At 41.4% G+C, this 17,737-nt stretch overlaps 1 protein-coding gene across 1 annotated transcript in view; it reads left to right on the top strand.

Moving 5' to 3' along the window:
• The first annotated feature begins 13,254 nt into the window (after positions 1-13,254).
• LOC103727258 overlaps positions 13,255-17,737 on the top strand; it is a 52,549-nt gene continuing 48,066 nt past the window's right edge. The window contains exon 1 of the mRNA XM_008825081.1: positions 13,255-13,362. Within this exon, the coding sequence (XP_008823303.1) occupies positions 13,298-13,362 (65 nt within the window). The 5' untranslated portion in view covers positions 13,255-13,297. The remainder of the gene's footprint in view (positions 13,363-17,737) is intronic.

Below are 17,737 nucleotides of genomic sequence, written 5' to 3'. Positions count from 1 at the left end.
TGAGCACTGTGTCACTAAATTGTTCCCTTTTTCTCCCCTGGGAGACCCGTGGGCATGCCCTCTGATGGCTCTAGGGTCTCCCGGTCCTGACACAGATTAACAAACCCACATAAGACACCTTATTTGAATTTTGCATAGTTTATATGACATTTGGGAGGGGGTGACTTACAAAAACACGGATTGTTACAGGTTCCATATTTGAAATGCACATGCCATCCATCTCCTGCCCGGTCTCTCAGCCCTCAGTTGGTGTTCACCCACACGCCAAGGCAGCGGCTCCTCCCCTTAATGGGTTTGACTCCTTTCACAGAACCTGGGAAGGGGGTGGGACCACGGCTTATCGGAGGAACCTCCGGATCACAAGCACTAACAGTGTACCTAGTGTTTTAAGTGATAGGAATAAGACACCAGTGACAGATACGTAGTTTACAATTCAGTAGGGAGAAATCAAAATGCTCCCACTGGAGAGGCTTCATTTAAGCTAAACTTCAAGAGGAAGAGGATGCACTCTGACAGACTTTTATACTTGGCATGGTGTCAACTGAATTACTATCCTCTCTTGAACCCTCCCTATACCCACACTCCTGGTAGTCTCTTCTACTAAAGAAAGAGTGTATTATCTCAGCCTTGGGCTCTGAGTTTGACTTTCTTTGGCCAATAGGATGTTAGCAGACTAAACCTGGGATGTCTGCTGATCCCAGGATGATGACCTGGGAGGATGACCCCAGCTGACCTGCCCCAGTGATTCACAGACTGAGAAATAAATGCCTTTGGTTTCATGGCGCTGAGGCACACAGAACTCCAACTACACACACAGAGCTTATTTAGGTGGGCTATCGCTGGAAACTTCAAAATGAAATGAAAATATACAAAATATTAAGTCCCATTACTTACTTTGCATATAAAAATAATAGTGTTTTAAAGCAGGAGGGTGTCTTTCATAGTTTTAAAGTTCTGTGGTGTCTTCAAGTTTGCTGAATAATGAAGGCGTTTTAAGCACTGGATACTCCGTGATTCTCAAGACCACAGTAACTTAGTTATTCCAGAATATGTGAACGATTGGGGTTCCTTTTCAGAGAAGATTGGCAAGGCTAGACTAGTAATACACCTGATGAGAATTCATTGTATAGTGATGTATCATATATGTACTAGAGAGAGAGACTATATTGAATATATAGATTAAACTTGGGGAAAACTGATCAAATTTTGATTCTTCCAGTATATGAACTCCAAATATCTATCTATTTTGGCCTTTGATTCTTTCATCAACAATTAAAACATTCTACATTTTCTCAGATCTGTGTCTAAGTATTTCATTGTTGACATGCTGGAAATACCACTGAATTTTCCATTTTGAATCCATGGCTGGGAGCATGTGGTGGAGCAAAGCCACCCCCCACCCCCTTAGTGACCGGGAAACAGAGAGGAAGGGGCCATCTCCGCAATGTTCCCTTCAACATGCCTCCAATAACTTAACTTTGGGGATTCAGATGAATTTCTGTTATCAAATCCTAGTTTAATTCTACTTGTCCAAGAGTATACCTTGTATTGTTTGTTTTCCTTCAAGTAGTTTGTCCAATGGCTCAATGGCCCCTAAAATGATCTGTTTTAATGGTCCATGTGTGCTTGAAAACAATATACACATACCTTGGGTAGAACATTTTACAACTGTGAGTTGTGTTGAGTTGGTTGACAATGTTGTTTAAACCTTTACCTTTACTGATTTGCTGTCTACTTGATTCATCAACTGAGGAGTATTCAAATAGCCAACTATATCCATTTCTCCTACCCATTCCAGGTTTTCCACACACGTATTTCAAAGTTCTGTTACTAGATGTAGACACACTACATGTGTTCTTGGAGAATTGATCCCTGCCTCAGGGATCTGAAGTCTTTATCCTTGATAATATTCTTTGTTCTGAAGTCTGCTTTGTCTTTTATTAATGCAGTCATTAAGCTTTATTTTAGTTAGTTTTAATGTGATACAGCTTTTTTAAGCCTTTCACTTTTAACCTAGCTATGTTTTACATTTAAAGTGGCTTGCTTACAGGTAGTGTATATTTATACTTCCTCCTCCATCTGACAATCTCTGACCTTTAATTGGTGTTCTTTGACAATATAAATTTAATTTGGGCATGATTCACTAAAATCTGTATACTGATACATATTTAAGTTTTAATATTCCCTTTTTTCCTTCTTTATGTTTCTGTTAAGGTTCAGATAGTCCTCCCCCCTCACCAACAGGATCCCAAGGATTTCTCATGCTCCTGAGAAAAGGGAACCTAGCTGATAAGCACCTTGGTCTTTGAAGTCAAGAGAAGCAGACTTTTCTCCACTGTTTGGCCAACACAGCAGGCCTCCCCTTTGATCTCTAAAGAGGACAGGTTTTAACAGTCCCACTCTCCCACTCCCCCCCCACCCCCTCCACAACTTAAAAAAAATACATCTTCCTGCCTTCTGACGGAGGCAGAAGCCTCCCTTTTAAAAGGCCCCAGCTCAAGACCCAGGCAGACATTTTCCCTGCCCAGAAGGGAATCTGCCCCATGTGTTCCTTTGCTAATAAACTCTGCCTTCTACTGATCAACCCTATTCATCATACGGCTACTTTTTAATCCATCAGTTTCCACTGGTTAAATCGTGTTATTATGCCATGATCATCTTCACTATTGATTCATTATTTATGCTGCTTGTTGATTTTTCCTGTATACATCTTGAATTAATCATTTTTCACACCAAATAGTATTTCCTATGTGTAATTGAAGGCTCTATACAGGTATGTACCTAATTCTCCCCCCTCCTTGCCCTTTTGCTATTGTTATTGTACATCTTATTTTTATCTGTGGTATAGTTATACATTTCTGTGAATTTTAGAGATTTTTTGACAAGTTGAATGATTACATTTTCATTTATCACAATTCTCTGTTTATAGATCTGAGTTTGTTTGACATCATATTTCTCTTTCTAAAGAATTTTTATTCAGCATTTACAGCTTTTCTTGCTAATAGACTTTTAATGTGGTGGTTAATATTAACATAGAAGCTGGGGTGAGTTCAAAGTTGGTTGTTGTTGGGGTTACCCTCAGAGCACCAAAGGCTTCAAGCTTTTCTCTCACTTTATGGTTATCTAAAAATATTATTTCTGCTTGGTTTATGAGAGGTAATTTCTTAGATATAGAATTATCTAACAGGTTTTTATTCTGTCAGTCATTGGAAGGTGTCACTGATTTATTGCCATTACCATTTCCAACAAAGAGCATGTTGGAATCCTTGGACCTCTGTGACTCCAATTTCTCTTGTTGCCTTCAAGATTTCTTTTATTTTCAATATTTTGAATATGATATAAAATGTTTTTGTTGGTGCTGGAGAGATGGCTCAGTGGTTAAGAGCACTGGCTGCTCTTGCAGAGGACCTGGGTTTGGTTCCCAGCAACCGCAGGGTGGCTAACAACCATCTAGTTCCAGGGAATCCAACACCCTCTTCTGACCTCTGTGAGCACTGCATGACATGGGTGCACTTGCATGCATGTAGGCAATATGTTCATACACATAAAAACATTTTTAAATGTTTTTGTTTGGCCTACTTGGTGCTCTCTTGAGCTTCCTAAATCCATGATTGGTGTCTGGCATTAATTTGGGGAAGTTCTCAGCTATTATGTCTTCTAATATCTGCCCCCCCATTCTGTATTCCTCATGTGTATTCCAGTTAAGCATGTTACATCATTTGATACTGTTGCACAGTTCTTCGGTGTTTTGTTCTGTTTTTTTTTTTTTTTAATCCCCCGCCATGATTTTTTCTCTTTATGCTTCAGTTTGGCTGACTTCTATTGAAGCATCTATTGAAGTTGGTTCCATTGAACTTGCACCAAGTTTACTGATTCTTTTCTTGTCTGAATCAAGTCCCCTGTTCAGCCCATCAAAGGGCTTTCTCATCTCTGCTGTTGTCATTGCTAACGTTCCTTTCTCTTTTTTGTGGTCTCCATCTCTGTACTGAAGTTACCTATTTGTTATTATATATTGTCCATGTTTTCATTGGAGACTGGCATTTTAATACTTATTTAAAATTTTCTGTCCAAGAATTTCGCCATCTGTGCTATATCTGAGTCTGTTTCTGTCGATGGCTTTGTATCTCAGGGTAGTTTGATGGGTTTTTTGGCTTTGCTTTTTTCTAGTCACTGGCACTGCCTGCTTTATTCACACAAAGAAGAGGAATCCATAATAAGAACAGCTTCCTCAAGCCACACAGTTTTCTCACCTAAACCCTCATTCTCCAACCCCAGTTCCATCCTACAGGTTCTTATAGAACCAAATCCTCATATAAACATTCAGAACTGGTCTTAATAGCCCAATGACTTTCAGAGTCCTGGGTAAAGAGCAGGCCAGGCTGCAGAAGAGTAGATCCATCTTCACATTGAGTCAGAGGGCTGCCAGGAAACTGCCCATACCATGACTGCAGGCATTAGAGAGGTACCGTAGTGTTGTGGTGATGACTTTCTGGTCTTGAGAATCTTCAGTGAAATGCCAACTCTGTGAGTCCTTGTCGACCGTTTCCATCGAAAACATGGAAAGAGGACAAGGACTCTGCTGCAGTGACACTGCGTTTGTTCCACCCCAGGCTTCCCTGTAGCTTTGGAGGTACATGGCAGCCTGCCTGTTTTCTTTTACACACACCGTCCTTCCCAATTCAGCTTTGTTCAAGGACTGATGGCATTTACCCTCAGGTGGTTTGTTGTGTCTTTCCAGACAGGGGCAATTTGTCTTAGATCCATGAAGTCATTCTCTTTTCCTGAAGAATCCTTCTTGCCTCCCCACCTTTGAGAGAAAGAAAAATCCAGTGAGATTGTGTTTTCTCCAGGACACACCACCATGTCAGGCTGAGGTACAGTACAGTCAAAGATGGGGTTCCCAAACCGGGGTAACCAGAAATCTGAGAGACTCAAGAGAAAAGCCAATACTTAGATATCTGTAGGGGATGAAGTGGCCAAAGCAATCATCCAGCCAGCCTTAACTCTCGTCCTTCATGGACTCCATTGATCTCATAGTCTAAGGAGATGAACCACTGTTTTTTTACTTCCTGGCAGAAAGGCAGACTGGTCTGCTGAACACCTGCTGACAGAATTCTTCTTTGAGTAAAAGAAATACTAAATTTTCTCTCTCCAGTGTGAGAAAATGTGTCTGCATCTTCCTCCTTCTCAAGTGCTGCTGTGTCCAGCCATACACCACCTCCTGGCTATAGAGAACAGCCAGGGCCCAGCTCCTGAGGCCTCAGGCAGTCACTGGGCCCATCATCAATAGACAGACAGGCTCTCCCTGGAAGAGACAAGGTGTTGAATGTTTTATTTTACCTTTTATTCAATTTTTGTAATTTTCAAACAATATAGTTTGATGGTATTTAGATTCCCTCCCCTGTCTACACTTTTCCCCCACCGTCTCCACCCAATTTAATGTGCTCTCATATCTATAATACAGCCTGTAGAGCCTGATTTGTGTCCCCAAATGTCCCTCAGTGTGAGTCTATCCACTGAGCCCACCAAGAGTCCCACCCTTATAAGATACTGTCTCTGCCCCTCCCAGCAACCGTCAAGTTCCAAAAGTTCCTTAGGTTGGGTTGGGATTTCTTACCCACTTCTCCGTGTCTATCCTGGGATTTTGTCTGGTTTGGGCTTATAGAGAACTTGTGCATGCTGTCACCATTGCTGTGAGTTCATATTAATAACTGACGAGTTATCTGAAATACTGTTTCTTTGTGGTGGTCACCCACCCCCTCTGTCTCTTACAATCTTTCTGCCTCCTCTTCCACAATGATTCCTGAGCTTTGGGAGGTGGAGGTTTGAAATAGCTGTCCTATTCAGGAATAAGTACTCTGCAGTCTCTTGTTCTCTGCACATTGGCCAATTTTGGGTCTCCGTGTTAATCACCATCTGCTGCATAATGAAACTTCTCCTGTGAGAGCTGAGAGATGCATTTACCCTATGCTTAAAGATTGCATTGAAGATGTGTCACTTAAGGTTAAATGTCTCACAGATACTTATTCTCTGTGTTTGACAAGTTCTGGAACTCTATAATGGCCTCCATCTGTTGCAAAAAGAAGTTTCTCTAATGGGGGGTGAAAGGTATACTTGTCTGTAAATATGAGGATGCATATTTAGAATAAAGTAAGAAATTATGTTGGTTTAGGGATGTGGCAAAAGTAGGTTTTTCTAGGGGCTGGAGCGATGGCTTAGCAGTTGAGAACACTGGTTACTTTTGCAGAGAACCCAGGTTCAATTCCCAGCAACCACAAGGTGGCTAGCAATCATTTGTAACTCCAATTCCAGGGGATCTAGCAACCTCTTCTGACTTCCACAAGCACTGCACGGTATGGGCGTGCCTGCATATGTGCAGGCATTACACCCACACACATAAAATAAAAATAAAATATTTTTTAAAGTAGGTTTTTCTCTAGGATCTATGACCTCTCCAGTCATGTGTATTTGACTGTGTTTACAGTACTACACAGGAGTTCCCTCCTAAGGAGGGGATCTTAATTCCAGTTAGACATCTGTTGATTATCCCCAAGATAAATAAAAGTGCCACTTCTACATCAATAGCAACAAATGCCTTTCCATGTGCCTAACTTTTGTTGTGTAGAATGGTAGAGACTGAGATAGTTCTTGTGCCTAACAGTGGGCATGCTAGGAAGGGTTAGTATCAGAAGCTGAGCCATTTGTTGCTGCAGTGTGTCTTGGGCTATTGAAGTTGCTATAACAAGATGTCCTGTGCTTAGTGGCTTCGGTATTTGAAAGGACCTGACTCACTGACATCACCTTGTTGTGGGCTGAAGTGCTCCCTCAGGCCTATTTCGTAGACACCAATGTCATTTATTAACTACCTCCCAAAGGCCCTTACCTTGGACATAAGGATTTCAACAAATGAAGGAAAACACATTTTCATATGAAAGCACTCCTGCTCCCCTTAGTGCCTTCCTCTAACAATACCTGTGCTTAGGGTCGTGATGGTTTTCAGGTTTTTTTCTCAATTGCCACTGTCCTCAGCCTTAGCTGTTTCTGATGTATCAAAGGATGACCATCTCCATACCAGAAATGCCTGATTATTCTTGGGAGTGAAGTGCTCTCTGTAGTTCTGCTTAAACCCAGTTCTTAAGCAGGCACCACCTGCTGGTCTCTGGACTCCTGCCTCTCCCCTACTCACAGCACCCATCGCAGCCTGCACCTGCTCCTCCCACACTGAAATAGTATTGTAGTTTGAATCTGAAATGTCCCCCACAGGTTAGTGCTGAATACTTTGTCTCCAGCTACTGGCACTATCTTGGGAGGCTGAAGAATCTTTAGTAGGAGGAAACCACCTGGAAGAGGTTAGTTACTGGGGATGGGTCTTTGTGTGTGAGGGTGTTACCCATGGCTCTATCCTATGCTTCCTGATCCTCCAGGATGTGAAATCTGCCACTTCCTGATCCTACTGCTGTGGACTGAGCTGCCCCAGGAGCCATGCCCTCCTTTCCATGAGGGACTATATTTTCTGAGACCATGAGCTGAAATAAACCTGTCCTCCCTCAAGTTGCTTCTTTCAGGTATTTTGACACACCAATGAAAAAAGCAACTAATACAGATTGTTAAATTTCATTGTCAACTTGACTGAATTTAGAATCACCAGGGAGACTCACAACTCACTCCTCTGGGTGTATCTGTGAGGGATTTTCAGAGAGGAGTCAACTGAAGAGGGGAAAGCCCAAGCTCATTGTTGGAGATGGAACCATCCCATGGACTGGGGGGCTAGGATGGTATAAAAACCAGGGAGGGGGAAAGGAGGGAAGCCATCAGAGTACAGGCATTTCCTCTATCTGTTTTCTTCTTCTGCCATGATGTAACTGCTCTGCTCCCCTCCATGATGGAATGATGTCTCTGAAACTGTGAACCACAACAAATACTTCCTTCCAAGTTGTTCTCAGGTAATATACCCAGGGCTAGGGGTGTGCTTCTGTTCTCTACCCCCAGTGCTCAGTGGCTTATCACTTGTTGCCCTAAAGGTGATAGTTTTTCCCCCTTCCTCTTACAGTTTAAGGCTTTTGTTCCACTGGGAGATGGAGAAGGGCTTGGTAGGACTTTGTGCTCCTCCTTGCAGCAGCTACTGCCCCCGAGGACTACACCACGAAGGATGTTTTTCCTCAAGGTTTACCAATTCCTTTTGTGAACTCCTGGTAAGACCATAAAGAAAATCTGCCAGTGGTATAGATTCCACCTATACCTGCAGCCCCATTGGGCTCTACACTCTCTTGCCAGCTCATACTCAGCCTGTGTCAAATGATTAAATGTTCTTGTTACTCCCAAGTCTGCCTCAGTGACATAACTGAATGTCTACCCCACCATAATCTTACATAACATGATGCTTCTTCAAGGGGGCTGGCTGCCTAAAACCGGTTGGATCTGAAATGGTTACCAGAGAAACTTCAGACAATCTCTAGCTTTATTATAATTCTATCTGAACGCTAAATGACACACCTTCAGTGCCATGGCAGCTGATAATTGCTATGGTGACAACTGGGGAAAAAAACATAAAAAGAAGGAAAAGAGAGGCAGTGTTTGAATCCCCCAAAAGGTTCATAACATCCCAGAAAAGACATGAATACTCCTCTTATTTGTTATTCTGTCCCTCCCCCTTACTATTTATATTTGTAAATATATAAATATTACAAAGGGTTAAGAGACCGAGTTTCAAGTTTATTGCATATTCTTGGCCAAGAATAAAAATCTTTTTCGTTGTTTAATTGGTGCTCAATCTTGTTATTGGTTCTGGGATGAAAAAAGAATCCAGTTTGGGGATAAAACATGTTAACATACTTCCACCAGGTTCCCTCTGGAGTCTAGAAGCTTCTCTCTCAGGTCCCTGCAGACACCTACCATGTCTCCTTAGCTTTGGCTGACCTGGGACTTCAGCTTTCTGAATGGCTCAAAATGACAACTGTGAAGTTAATATTCCTATAAATATGGAAATTATATCTTTCCCAGCTCTCTAGATTCCAAAGCAGGAGCTGCAAGTCAGACATGGGGCTTTATTTTAAATCCCTGTCTTTCAGTTTCCAACTAACTTAACTATTAAAATGGCCATTGAGTGTCCCTCTGTGATCTCTGCTCCCAGGAAACTGTTATATACCAGTCAACACCAGTTGGGCCCACGTTAAGTCTCAGACACAGGAAGCCAAACTACAGGTGAACCTGTTGGCAATACAAGCTTCCCCTTATTGAGTAAATTTTTGCTATTGATGGAAAGAATCAGTAACTCAGTAATCAGTTATGAAGTGATTCTTATTCTTTTCCAGTTTTCATTTAATTTTCATTACAGTTATAGTAATTATAAAGCCCCATAAATAACTTAGATAACACTTAATTGGAAATGTGTTGGACCGACACAAGGAAAGTCCCTGAAATTCACTAAGGTTCATGCAGCTGGTCTTGAGGAAACGCAGAGCCACTGTGGTCTTAGGCAGAAAGCTTGGAAAATGAAACACAGCACTTTCTAAATTGACCTAAACATTTTAGTTCCTATAGAATTTCCAACAATAGTTTCTTCATGAATGCTGCATGTGTATGTATATGACTTTGTGTGAAAATTTTTAAATCATTTAGCAAGAATAAATATTTAGAATAACTAGAAAATTTGTGATTTAAAAAGACAAGTGAATAGGAGAATGTTTCCCTGATGAATACTAAATGTATTATGAAGTTATACTATACTGTGTTACAGGTGCAAGGAGAGATGAACAGATTAATGGAACAAAAATAGGCTCTAGAAAAAAGCATAAATATATATGAGGACTAGATAGATAATAAATGCACCAATGAAAAACTTCACAGAACCTGGCTTATTGAATAAATGACCTGGAAACTAACATTGGTGGCAGAAAAGACGTATCTATATATTATTCTTCAACAAAAATAAATGCTAGGTAGGTGAAATAAATAAATGTAAATTCTTTTAAAGGAAAGAAAAATAAATCACTCAGCTTCTAGAATAATTTCTTTAAAAAAATCTGTTGCAAAATCCAAAAACTTAAAGAGACTGTTAAACTTGTCTAAAATTAAAAACCTTCCCTGTAGCCAAAATAAATCCTTATTTTCCAAAAATATTTCTGCCATATAAATATTTAGGTATCAAATGAACTGTTTGCATCATATAGACCATGTTTAAATAGTTCTTATAAACAAATAAGAACATAACAAGAACCTCCACAGAAAAATGAGCAAAGATTTGTCATATCGGCAGAGATGTACCAAACAGTGTGGGAAGGAGACATCATGATGGCTTGGAGGATGTCTCCTAGGGCTGCTGTCACCAAGTACCATGAGCCAAATGACTTAAAACAAATAAATTGTCTTATAGTTCTGGAGACTAAGAATCAGAAATCAGGGTGTTGGCTGGGACACCCTTCTAAGGCCTGTCAGGCAGGATCTGTCCCTGCCTCTTCTAACTTCTGATAGTCCAGAATTCATCATTCCAATCTCTACCCAGTTGTCAAGTGTGAACCCTCCTGTGTGTCTACTATCTTTCTTTTGTGTCAGTCTATACAACTTAACTCCATACTGGATTAGGGCCCACTCTAATCCAGTGTGGTCACATCTTAGCTTGAATACATCTACAAAGACCTGTTTTCCAAATAAGTTTGCATCCACAGGGACAAACAACAGTGAGGGTCTGAATTCAACTAGGGTATAAATTGAGGACAGTCTTTCAAAGAGATAGTTGGGCAATATGTTTAGGATCCACTTTCATAAATTTACCAAATACTTTATATGAATGGAACATTTATGTAAAAAGTTTATTGTTTTGTTAAATCAAATCACCATATAAAACCAAAGAAAATGCCAAAAAGCTTTATGTTCATCAAGCAGGGACTATAAGTAAATTCAGAATGCAGACTCATGTATACATGTGAACCCACATTGATATATAAATAGTCAAGATAACTTGTTAAGTGAATAATTCACTTAACAGGTTAGAAAACAGTGAGGTTCCATTAGTATAAAACGCTTAGTTGACTAAAAGTGGTAACTTTGACGAAGAGGATGGCAGAGTCTCCTCCCACTGTTAATTAGCTAATTTTCCAAAACTTTTAAAACTGGGAGCTCATAATTTTCTAACCTTTCTTTATTACTTAAGCAGTTTGATAGTATGTTTAGAATAATACTTTTATAAATTTAATCTAATAAGCTCTTTAAACAAATGAGAAAGTTATGAACCAGTCTATTGCTATTGTTAAAGCACTATATAGAACCACCAAAAAAAATGTCAATAAAGTTAATGTTCATCTATCTAACTGGAATGGAACAGATTTGTACAAGAGAGCATTCCTATGAGGCAGAAGGGACAAGCCAGACTGAAACTATACAGGTGTTCACCACAACAAACTTTACCTTGATATCAGAGTTCTATGCTGGATAATAACTCATATGTAGTATTTAAGATTAGGGCATCTAAGGCTGGAGAGATGGCTTAGTGGTTAAGAGGACTGGCTGCTCTTACAGAGGAACTGAGTTCAATTCCCAACACCCCCATAGTGGCTAACAACCATCACAATTGTTAGCCACTATGTGTTAGTAACACATCACAACTCTATTTCCAAGGGATCTGATGAATTCTTCTGACCTCCATGGGCACTGTGCATAACATGAGTGCACCTACCTACGGGCAGGCAATATACTCATACACATAAAATAAAAATAATAAAATATTTTTTTAAAGATTAGTCCATCTCCACTTTTTAAAAAGTTTGAAAGGCCATAAGGTGACAGAGGTGTGGAACAGTTCAAAGGAACCCACATATAGTACAGAGGTGAGCTAAAACAGGAATGACCCTGCCATACACTAACAAGTCTGAAGTGAGCCATGTCCTACCTGGACGTCCTTCTTCCTCCTTAAGGAGAATAGCAACACTCAGGATTATTAAAAGGGTTTAGTTTTGATAGAGTGTTTGGAAACAGTTGGCAAACTAGAAAATGCCATTCACTCGGTCACTCTCATTCTTCCACTCTTCTTCGTTCCATACATAGTTCTAGGTTCTAGGAACTCATTAGGAAAGACATAAATTCACCTTCATGGAGCTTATATTCTGAACGGAGACAACTGATGACAAACTAAGAAATGTATAATACGGTGACAACATGGTAGGACACAGAGAAACATACATATAACAGTATGTCTAACATATGTGCATACTATGACATGTAAATGTATCATACAGTGAAGAATTATGGAGTATGAAGAAAAATAAGAGAAGGCTCCCTTGGTGGCATGATTGGAGGTGGACTGGATGACACTGATTTATTACTAACAGAAATGTAGGAAGAGAGAATCTTGTCTATCTGAGATTAAAAAAACAAAAAAACAAAAAAACACTTCCCAGCAGAGGGAACAGATGCAGAGCCCTGCATGCTCTTCTAGAAATGAAGGGAGAGGGCAGGAGGAACTGGTCAGACAGGTAGGAGGGCACATGCCTCTGAGGCTAAATACGTTTCAAAGAGGAGTTTTTCTTCCATTGGGATGAGAAGTGTGTTTTAGAAGACTGATATAATCCAGCATCTGTCTTAAGAACATCAGCACTGTATATGGTAGGGAGGCAGAAATCAAACAGGAAGACTCACTGGAGGCTATTCCAAAATTCATGTGAGAAGGCAGGGTTCTGTGAACCTAGGAGGTATTGGTGAAGCAAGAGAGTAGTAAGGTGCAGGTGAATATACCATAAAGGTAAAGCCGATAGGACACCCATGGACTTTGTATTTATGAGAGGAAGAGGGGTGATTCCAACAATTTTAACGTAAGCAACTGCAAGAATGGAGTTTCTATCTGAGATGGGGAAGTTGGGGAGGAATGAGATTAGTAACTAGATTCTGTCTTGGGTGGCAGATGGCACCCAATGTAAGTTATGGTTATACTGAACATATTCATACAAGATAATGAGTGTGCTTTGACAACCAGAGTTATTTTCCTCCTCCTTTACTTCCTCACATTTCTCCCATCCCCTAACTTCACATGACTATCAAGTACTGTAACCTGTGATGGGATTAACATACCTGGGGAGGCGTGGAGAGAGAAGGAACCTCCAGCTGGTGCTCCAGTTACAAATCTTGGCACAGACAGTGGGCACCAGCCTCCACCGTGGGTAGACCTCACCAATATTGGCTGTTCCCAGCAAGAAAACACAGTTTGCTTCGTGAAGCATCCTTCTGATCATTAGAATTTGTTCCAAGGGGTTGAGTGGACACAATTCTAACAGTAAAAGGGTCCCTGGGAGATTTTCTGCCTGCAACTATGAGCTGGAGAGGTAGAAGATCAAGTTCTGCTCTGGGAAGGTTAGAAACATCTCAAGTTAACAGGTAAGGAAAAGTTATCTTTATTTTTTTTTAATATCATAAAATTTTCTAGAATCCTCTTAGCTTGAGGTCTAGGCATAGATCTGTTTACTGTAAAAATGGGCAGTGTAAGGTAACTGTTATGTTGTCAAGGAAGCAGGGGAGAAGATGGAGAGAGATTTGTCTCATTCACTGTGGTTCTGACCACCTCCCCCTCAGCCTGACAGGAACAACACGTACAGCAGTGTTTCCGGCTCTCTGTGTTTAACTAGCTGTTGCTATGGAATTTTTTTCCCTTAATCAGAGCCTCTTCCTTGAAAACTTAATTATACTTAAAAAAGGAAAATTTGAATTTGAGTAAATCCTGAAGATATCATGAAAGCTTTTGATTAATGCAAAGTTAACAGTCTTTCAGAAGCATTAATTGAATAAAGAGAAGACTATTCAAAGGGTTATAAAGATGTCCCAAACCATTTACAGATGCTACAGTCATTAGCTCAGAATCTGGGTGATAAAGGTACGAAATGGCATTTTGAACATTTTGACTTGAGAGCACTTTCTAAGTCAGTTTCTAATTTTTTTGTTCTCCTGACCATGAGGTATCTGCTACCTATCCTTACATTGCCATGAGTCTTTTCCACATTCATAGGAAAATAAGCATTAGAATATTTCCAAGTCAGTCTTCTAGCCTGTCCTTCTTACTTGCCAAGTGTTGATGAAATGCTCATATAAAAAGTGATTAAGCACCTGAGGTGGTGGTACATGTCTGTGGTTTCAGCCCTCCAGAGGCAGAGGAAAGAGAATCTTGAGTTTGAGTCCAGTCTAGGCTATATATTGAGACCCTATTTCAAAAACAACACAAATAAAAAATAAATACCTGATTCATTTCTTCTGAGGTTACATGCTCTTAGCATTGAAGAAAATGTTTCTTTTGACTGTTTATAGAAGCAAGTTGTAAACATAAATTAAATTAGTGATAAGACTAACAACAACATACTTAAACAGTGACCATGTGTTATTTCCCCAAATCGGGTGAAAGGTACCATTAAATTACGGCTCAGATATCAGCTAATCTTGTGGAACCGCAAGAACCCACCTTCAACTCCCAATGCCTTAAACACTTAGAAAGGCAATTAGCTTACAACATAAATTTGGTGGGAAAAAAGCTATTTGATGAGTATGTCAAAAATCCTTTCTGTCCTCCAGTTTGGGCTTCGTCCTCGCATCTGTCCTAGTTACAAGATGCTAACAGCAGCATTTCCGTTTGGAGAATGGAGAAGAGTTATTTCTCACAGAAACCTTTCCCAAAAGCCACACTGTGGGCTTCCACTCACATCTGATTGTCCAGAGTTGAATCATATGATCATGCCTAAACTAAAACCAGTAAGGAGGGTGAGTTACTAAGGTTATCTTTGACCCTTGACCACCCTAGTGGGATGCCTTTGCTCTCATGAAGGCCAGTGCCCCATCACCTATGCAGAGACAGAGCTCTGACACTCAGAGAAGATAGGGGATGGCCTTGGGTGGAAAAGCAGAGGCAGGCATGCCTGTCTTCCACTGCAGCTCTCCTGGTTTCCTTCTTCAGGCCGCTCCATGGTAGTTCCCTTACTTCTCTTCCTCTAAATGCAGCTACTCCTGAGATTCAGCCCAGGCCTTCTTGGTACTCCCTCAAGCTCTCTGCTAGGGAAATCCCATCCAGTCCTCCAGTGTTGAATGCCATCAACATGTTCTAGTATCCCTAGCCTTCTGCGTTACCACCTTCAGCTCCAACGTTTCCTCTGAGCTCCTTGTTTGGACATCTTACTACCGCTTGACATCTACTTTGATGCTTCAGAAGCTTCTCAAATATGGCACATCCAAAGCACTTTTGATATTCCCTTAAACCAGTAACCTCTTAGTGTTTTAATGTTTACTAAATAAGTTTTTACTTTCCTTTCATATCTAGCCTAACCACTTTTTCAATACATTTAATATACTATTCTGAGGGCTCCAGTCTGGAGTAGGTGCTCTATGACATTTGCCAAAAATGATTAAATATGCATGTAAAGGCCCTACCTTGACTGAGAAGCAGACATGTGAAGGTTAGAAAGAGCACAAGGTTAAGGCTGTGTGGGATTCTGATAGAAATGCTCTTTCTGGGCTGCATGGAAGGCAATTTTACAGAACCTTCCAAGTGGGATGATGGCATCAGTTATCCCCAAGTCAGACATCCTCACCTATCTTTTGGTAGGACCTCCCTGAGCACAAAAGGAGTAAAGTAGAATCTTAGTTTACTTGTAGCCTCTGTCAGATGCACTGGCCTCCCCAGTGCTTCTGAGGTCAGTGCTATGTCTCGGGTCACAGTGCACAGTGAGCACTCAACATAAACTGAAATTGTAAAGCATGAAAAGGTTTATTTATCTCACAACAGTGTGAGGCTCAACAATAGTGCGGGCTCAACAGAGATCACCCCTTGGCCTCATCACCTCATGGTCTGTATGACAGTGGCAGGAAGTGTATACAGGAGCAAGCTAATCATTACACTTCAGACAAGGAGCAGAGAGAGGGGGGCAGACTTGCTCTTTTTATAGCAGTCTTCTCTGAATACTCAAGAGGTTCCACAGCACTTCCCATTACCACCACCCTGCGGATTGGACCTTCAGTCACAATGGACTCATAAGGGAAAGACCATATTCAAACCACAGCACTGACTACCATGTTAGGCAGGTAGAGGGCAATTTTTGTCAGCTAATGCAGCATACCATAATAAGCATCAGTGAAACTTTGGTTTCATACAGCAGTATTTATTCACATAGATCTGCAGCTTGGCTGGAGCGACTGGCCTAGACTGGGGCATTCTCGACGTCAAGATCTGGTGGCAGCATTTGGTGGGATGGCTACCCGATATGTGTTCATTTGCATTCCTACAGAAGGTGCAGCAGCTCCCTAGGCAGGCCCTTCTCACAGAGATATCAGAAGCATGGGGAAAACAAATCTTGAAGCCTTTTAAAGTTTACACTCAGAACTAGCTCAGTTCCACTTTGTCAAATTAGTCAAAGTGAGCTATAAGACCAAGACCAAAGTCAAGGGCAATACAAAATGCCTTTCGTGGGAGGAGACACAGAGTTATGGGGCAAAAGGCATGGACAGAGGGAAGGTGAGGAACTGGGGTAATGCAACCTATCCAAAGATACATAGCACATGGAAGACAACAAAAAATAAAGCCCTGGTAGGAGAGAACCCAAGCCACCTAGGGAGGACCTGCATTTCCCACTGTTCCTGGCTGCTTCTCACCACAATTTAAACTACACCCTACAGTTCATTTGCAACAGATTACCCAGTGCAGGCTCCATCCCTCTCAATCCATTTGTTATTTATTCAGTAATGCCAGACTGCTTTCCAGGCGGGTGCCCTGGATGTTGATTCCTCTAGTGTGGTTGTTATGGGAAACATTTCATTTCACATCTGCTGACACAATTTTCCGTCTCTAAACTAAGAGAGAGAAGAGGGTGGGGAGGGAGAGAGGGAGGAAGATCCGTTCTTTGCTGGCTCTGAGGGATAATGAGTAATTTATTCAGAGCTATATACAAATCAGACTATCGTCTTTCAGACAGAATCAATAATACAATTTTAAGCCCACACACATTTACAAATGCTAGCACTCCAGTGCAGCTGGGTTGCCATGGGCAACCAGGGCATGCCAGCTCCTGATCTGAAGCAGGCTGCTGTCTCCCAACCCTGCAAGCACATTCTGCAGACAGAATTCTAGAGAGCCCAGGGCGCTCGTGTTGGCTCTAATCTGGCTGTCCCACAAATGCACCTCTGTGATGATTTGAATTACTTCTTGACTGAGCTGCTTAGCTTTCTTTAAACCCCTGCTTGCTCAGTATCTTTTTGTTTTACCTTCTGAATCTGTGTCTAGGCACCCTGGACCTGCAGAGGGAGCAAGTGAGGGAGTTGTGGGAAGACAGTAGGTGACAGAGCAGATAATGGAAACTTCACTTGTACCACCAGTGGTCCAAGCAGCCTGAGGCCAGCCCAGCAAGATAGAGCCCAGAAAGCAGGAGCCAGTGGTCCTTCCCATTGAGTCAACTTGATGAGGGTACTGGGTGCTGACATGTGTTGGCTGGAAAAAACACAAGAAAGTTGGAGGGGAGGGGGGAGGAGGAGGAGGAGGAAGAGTTGATGAGGGTACTGGGTGCTGACATGTGTTGGCTGGAAAAAACACAAGAAAATTGGGGGGGAGGGGGGAGGAAGAGGAGGAGGTTGAGTTGAGATCAGAGGCGAGTTGAGATCAGAGGCAAGTACCATTAAAAGTCTGTGTACACAGGCAGAAGGAGAGATGGCTCAGCAGTTAAGAGCACTTGCTGCTCTTGCAGAGGACCTGGGTTCAGCTGCTATTACAGAGGACCTGGGTCCA

Source organism: Nannospalax galili, unplaced genomic scaffold (genome assembly GCF_000622305.1).
Source record: "Nannospalax galili isolate Female #2095 unplaced genomic scaffold, S.galili_v1.0 scaffold768, whole genome shotgun sequence".
In the NCBI taxonomy this organism is placed as follows: Eukaryota; Metazoa; Chordata; class Mammalia; order Rodentia; family Spalacidae; genus Nannospalax; species Nannospalax galili.
Note: the sequence above shows the minus strand (reverse complement) of the source record. Positions and strands in the feature narration are given on the sequence as shown.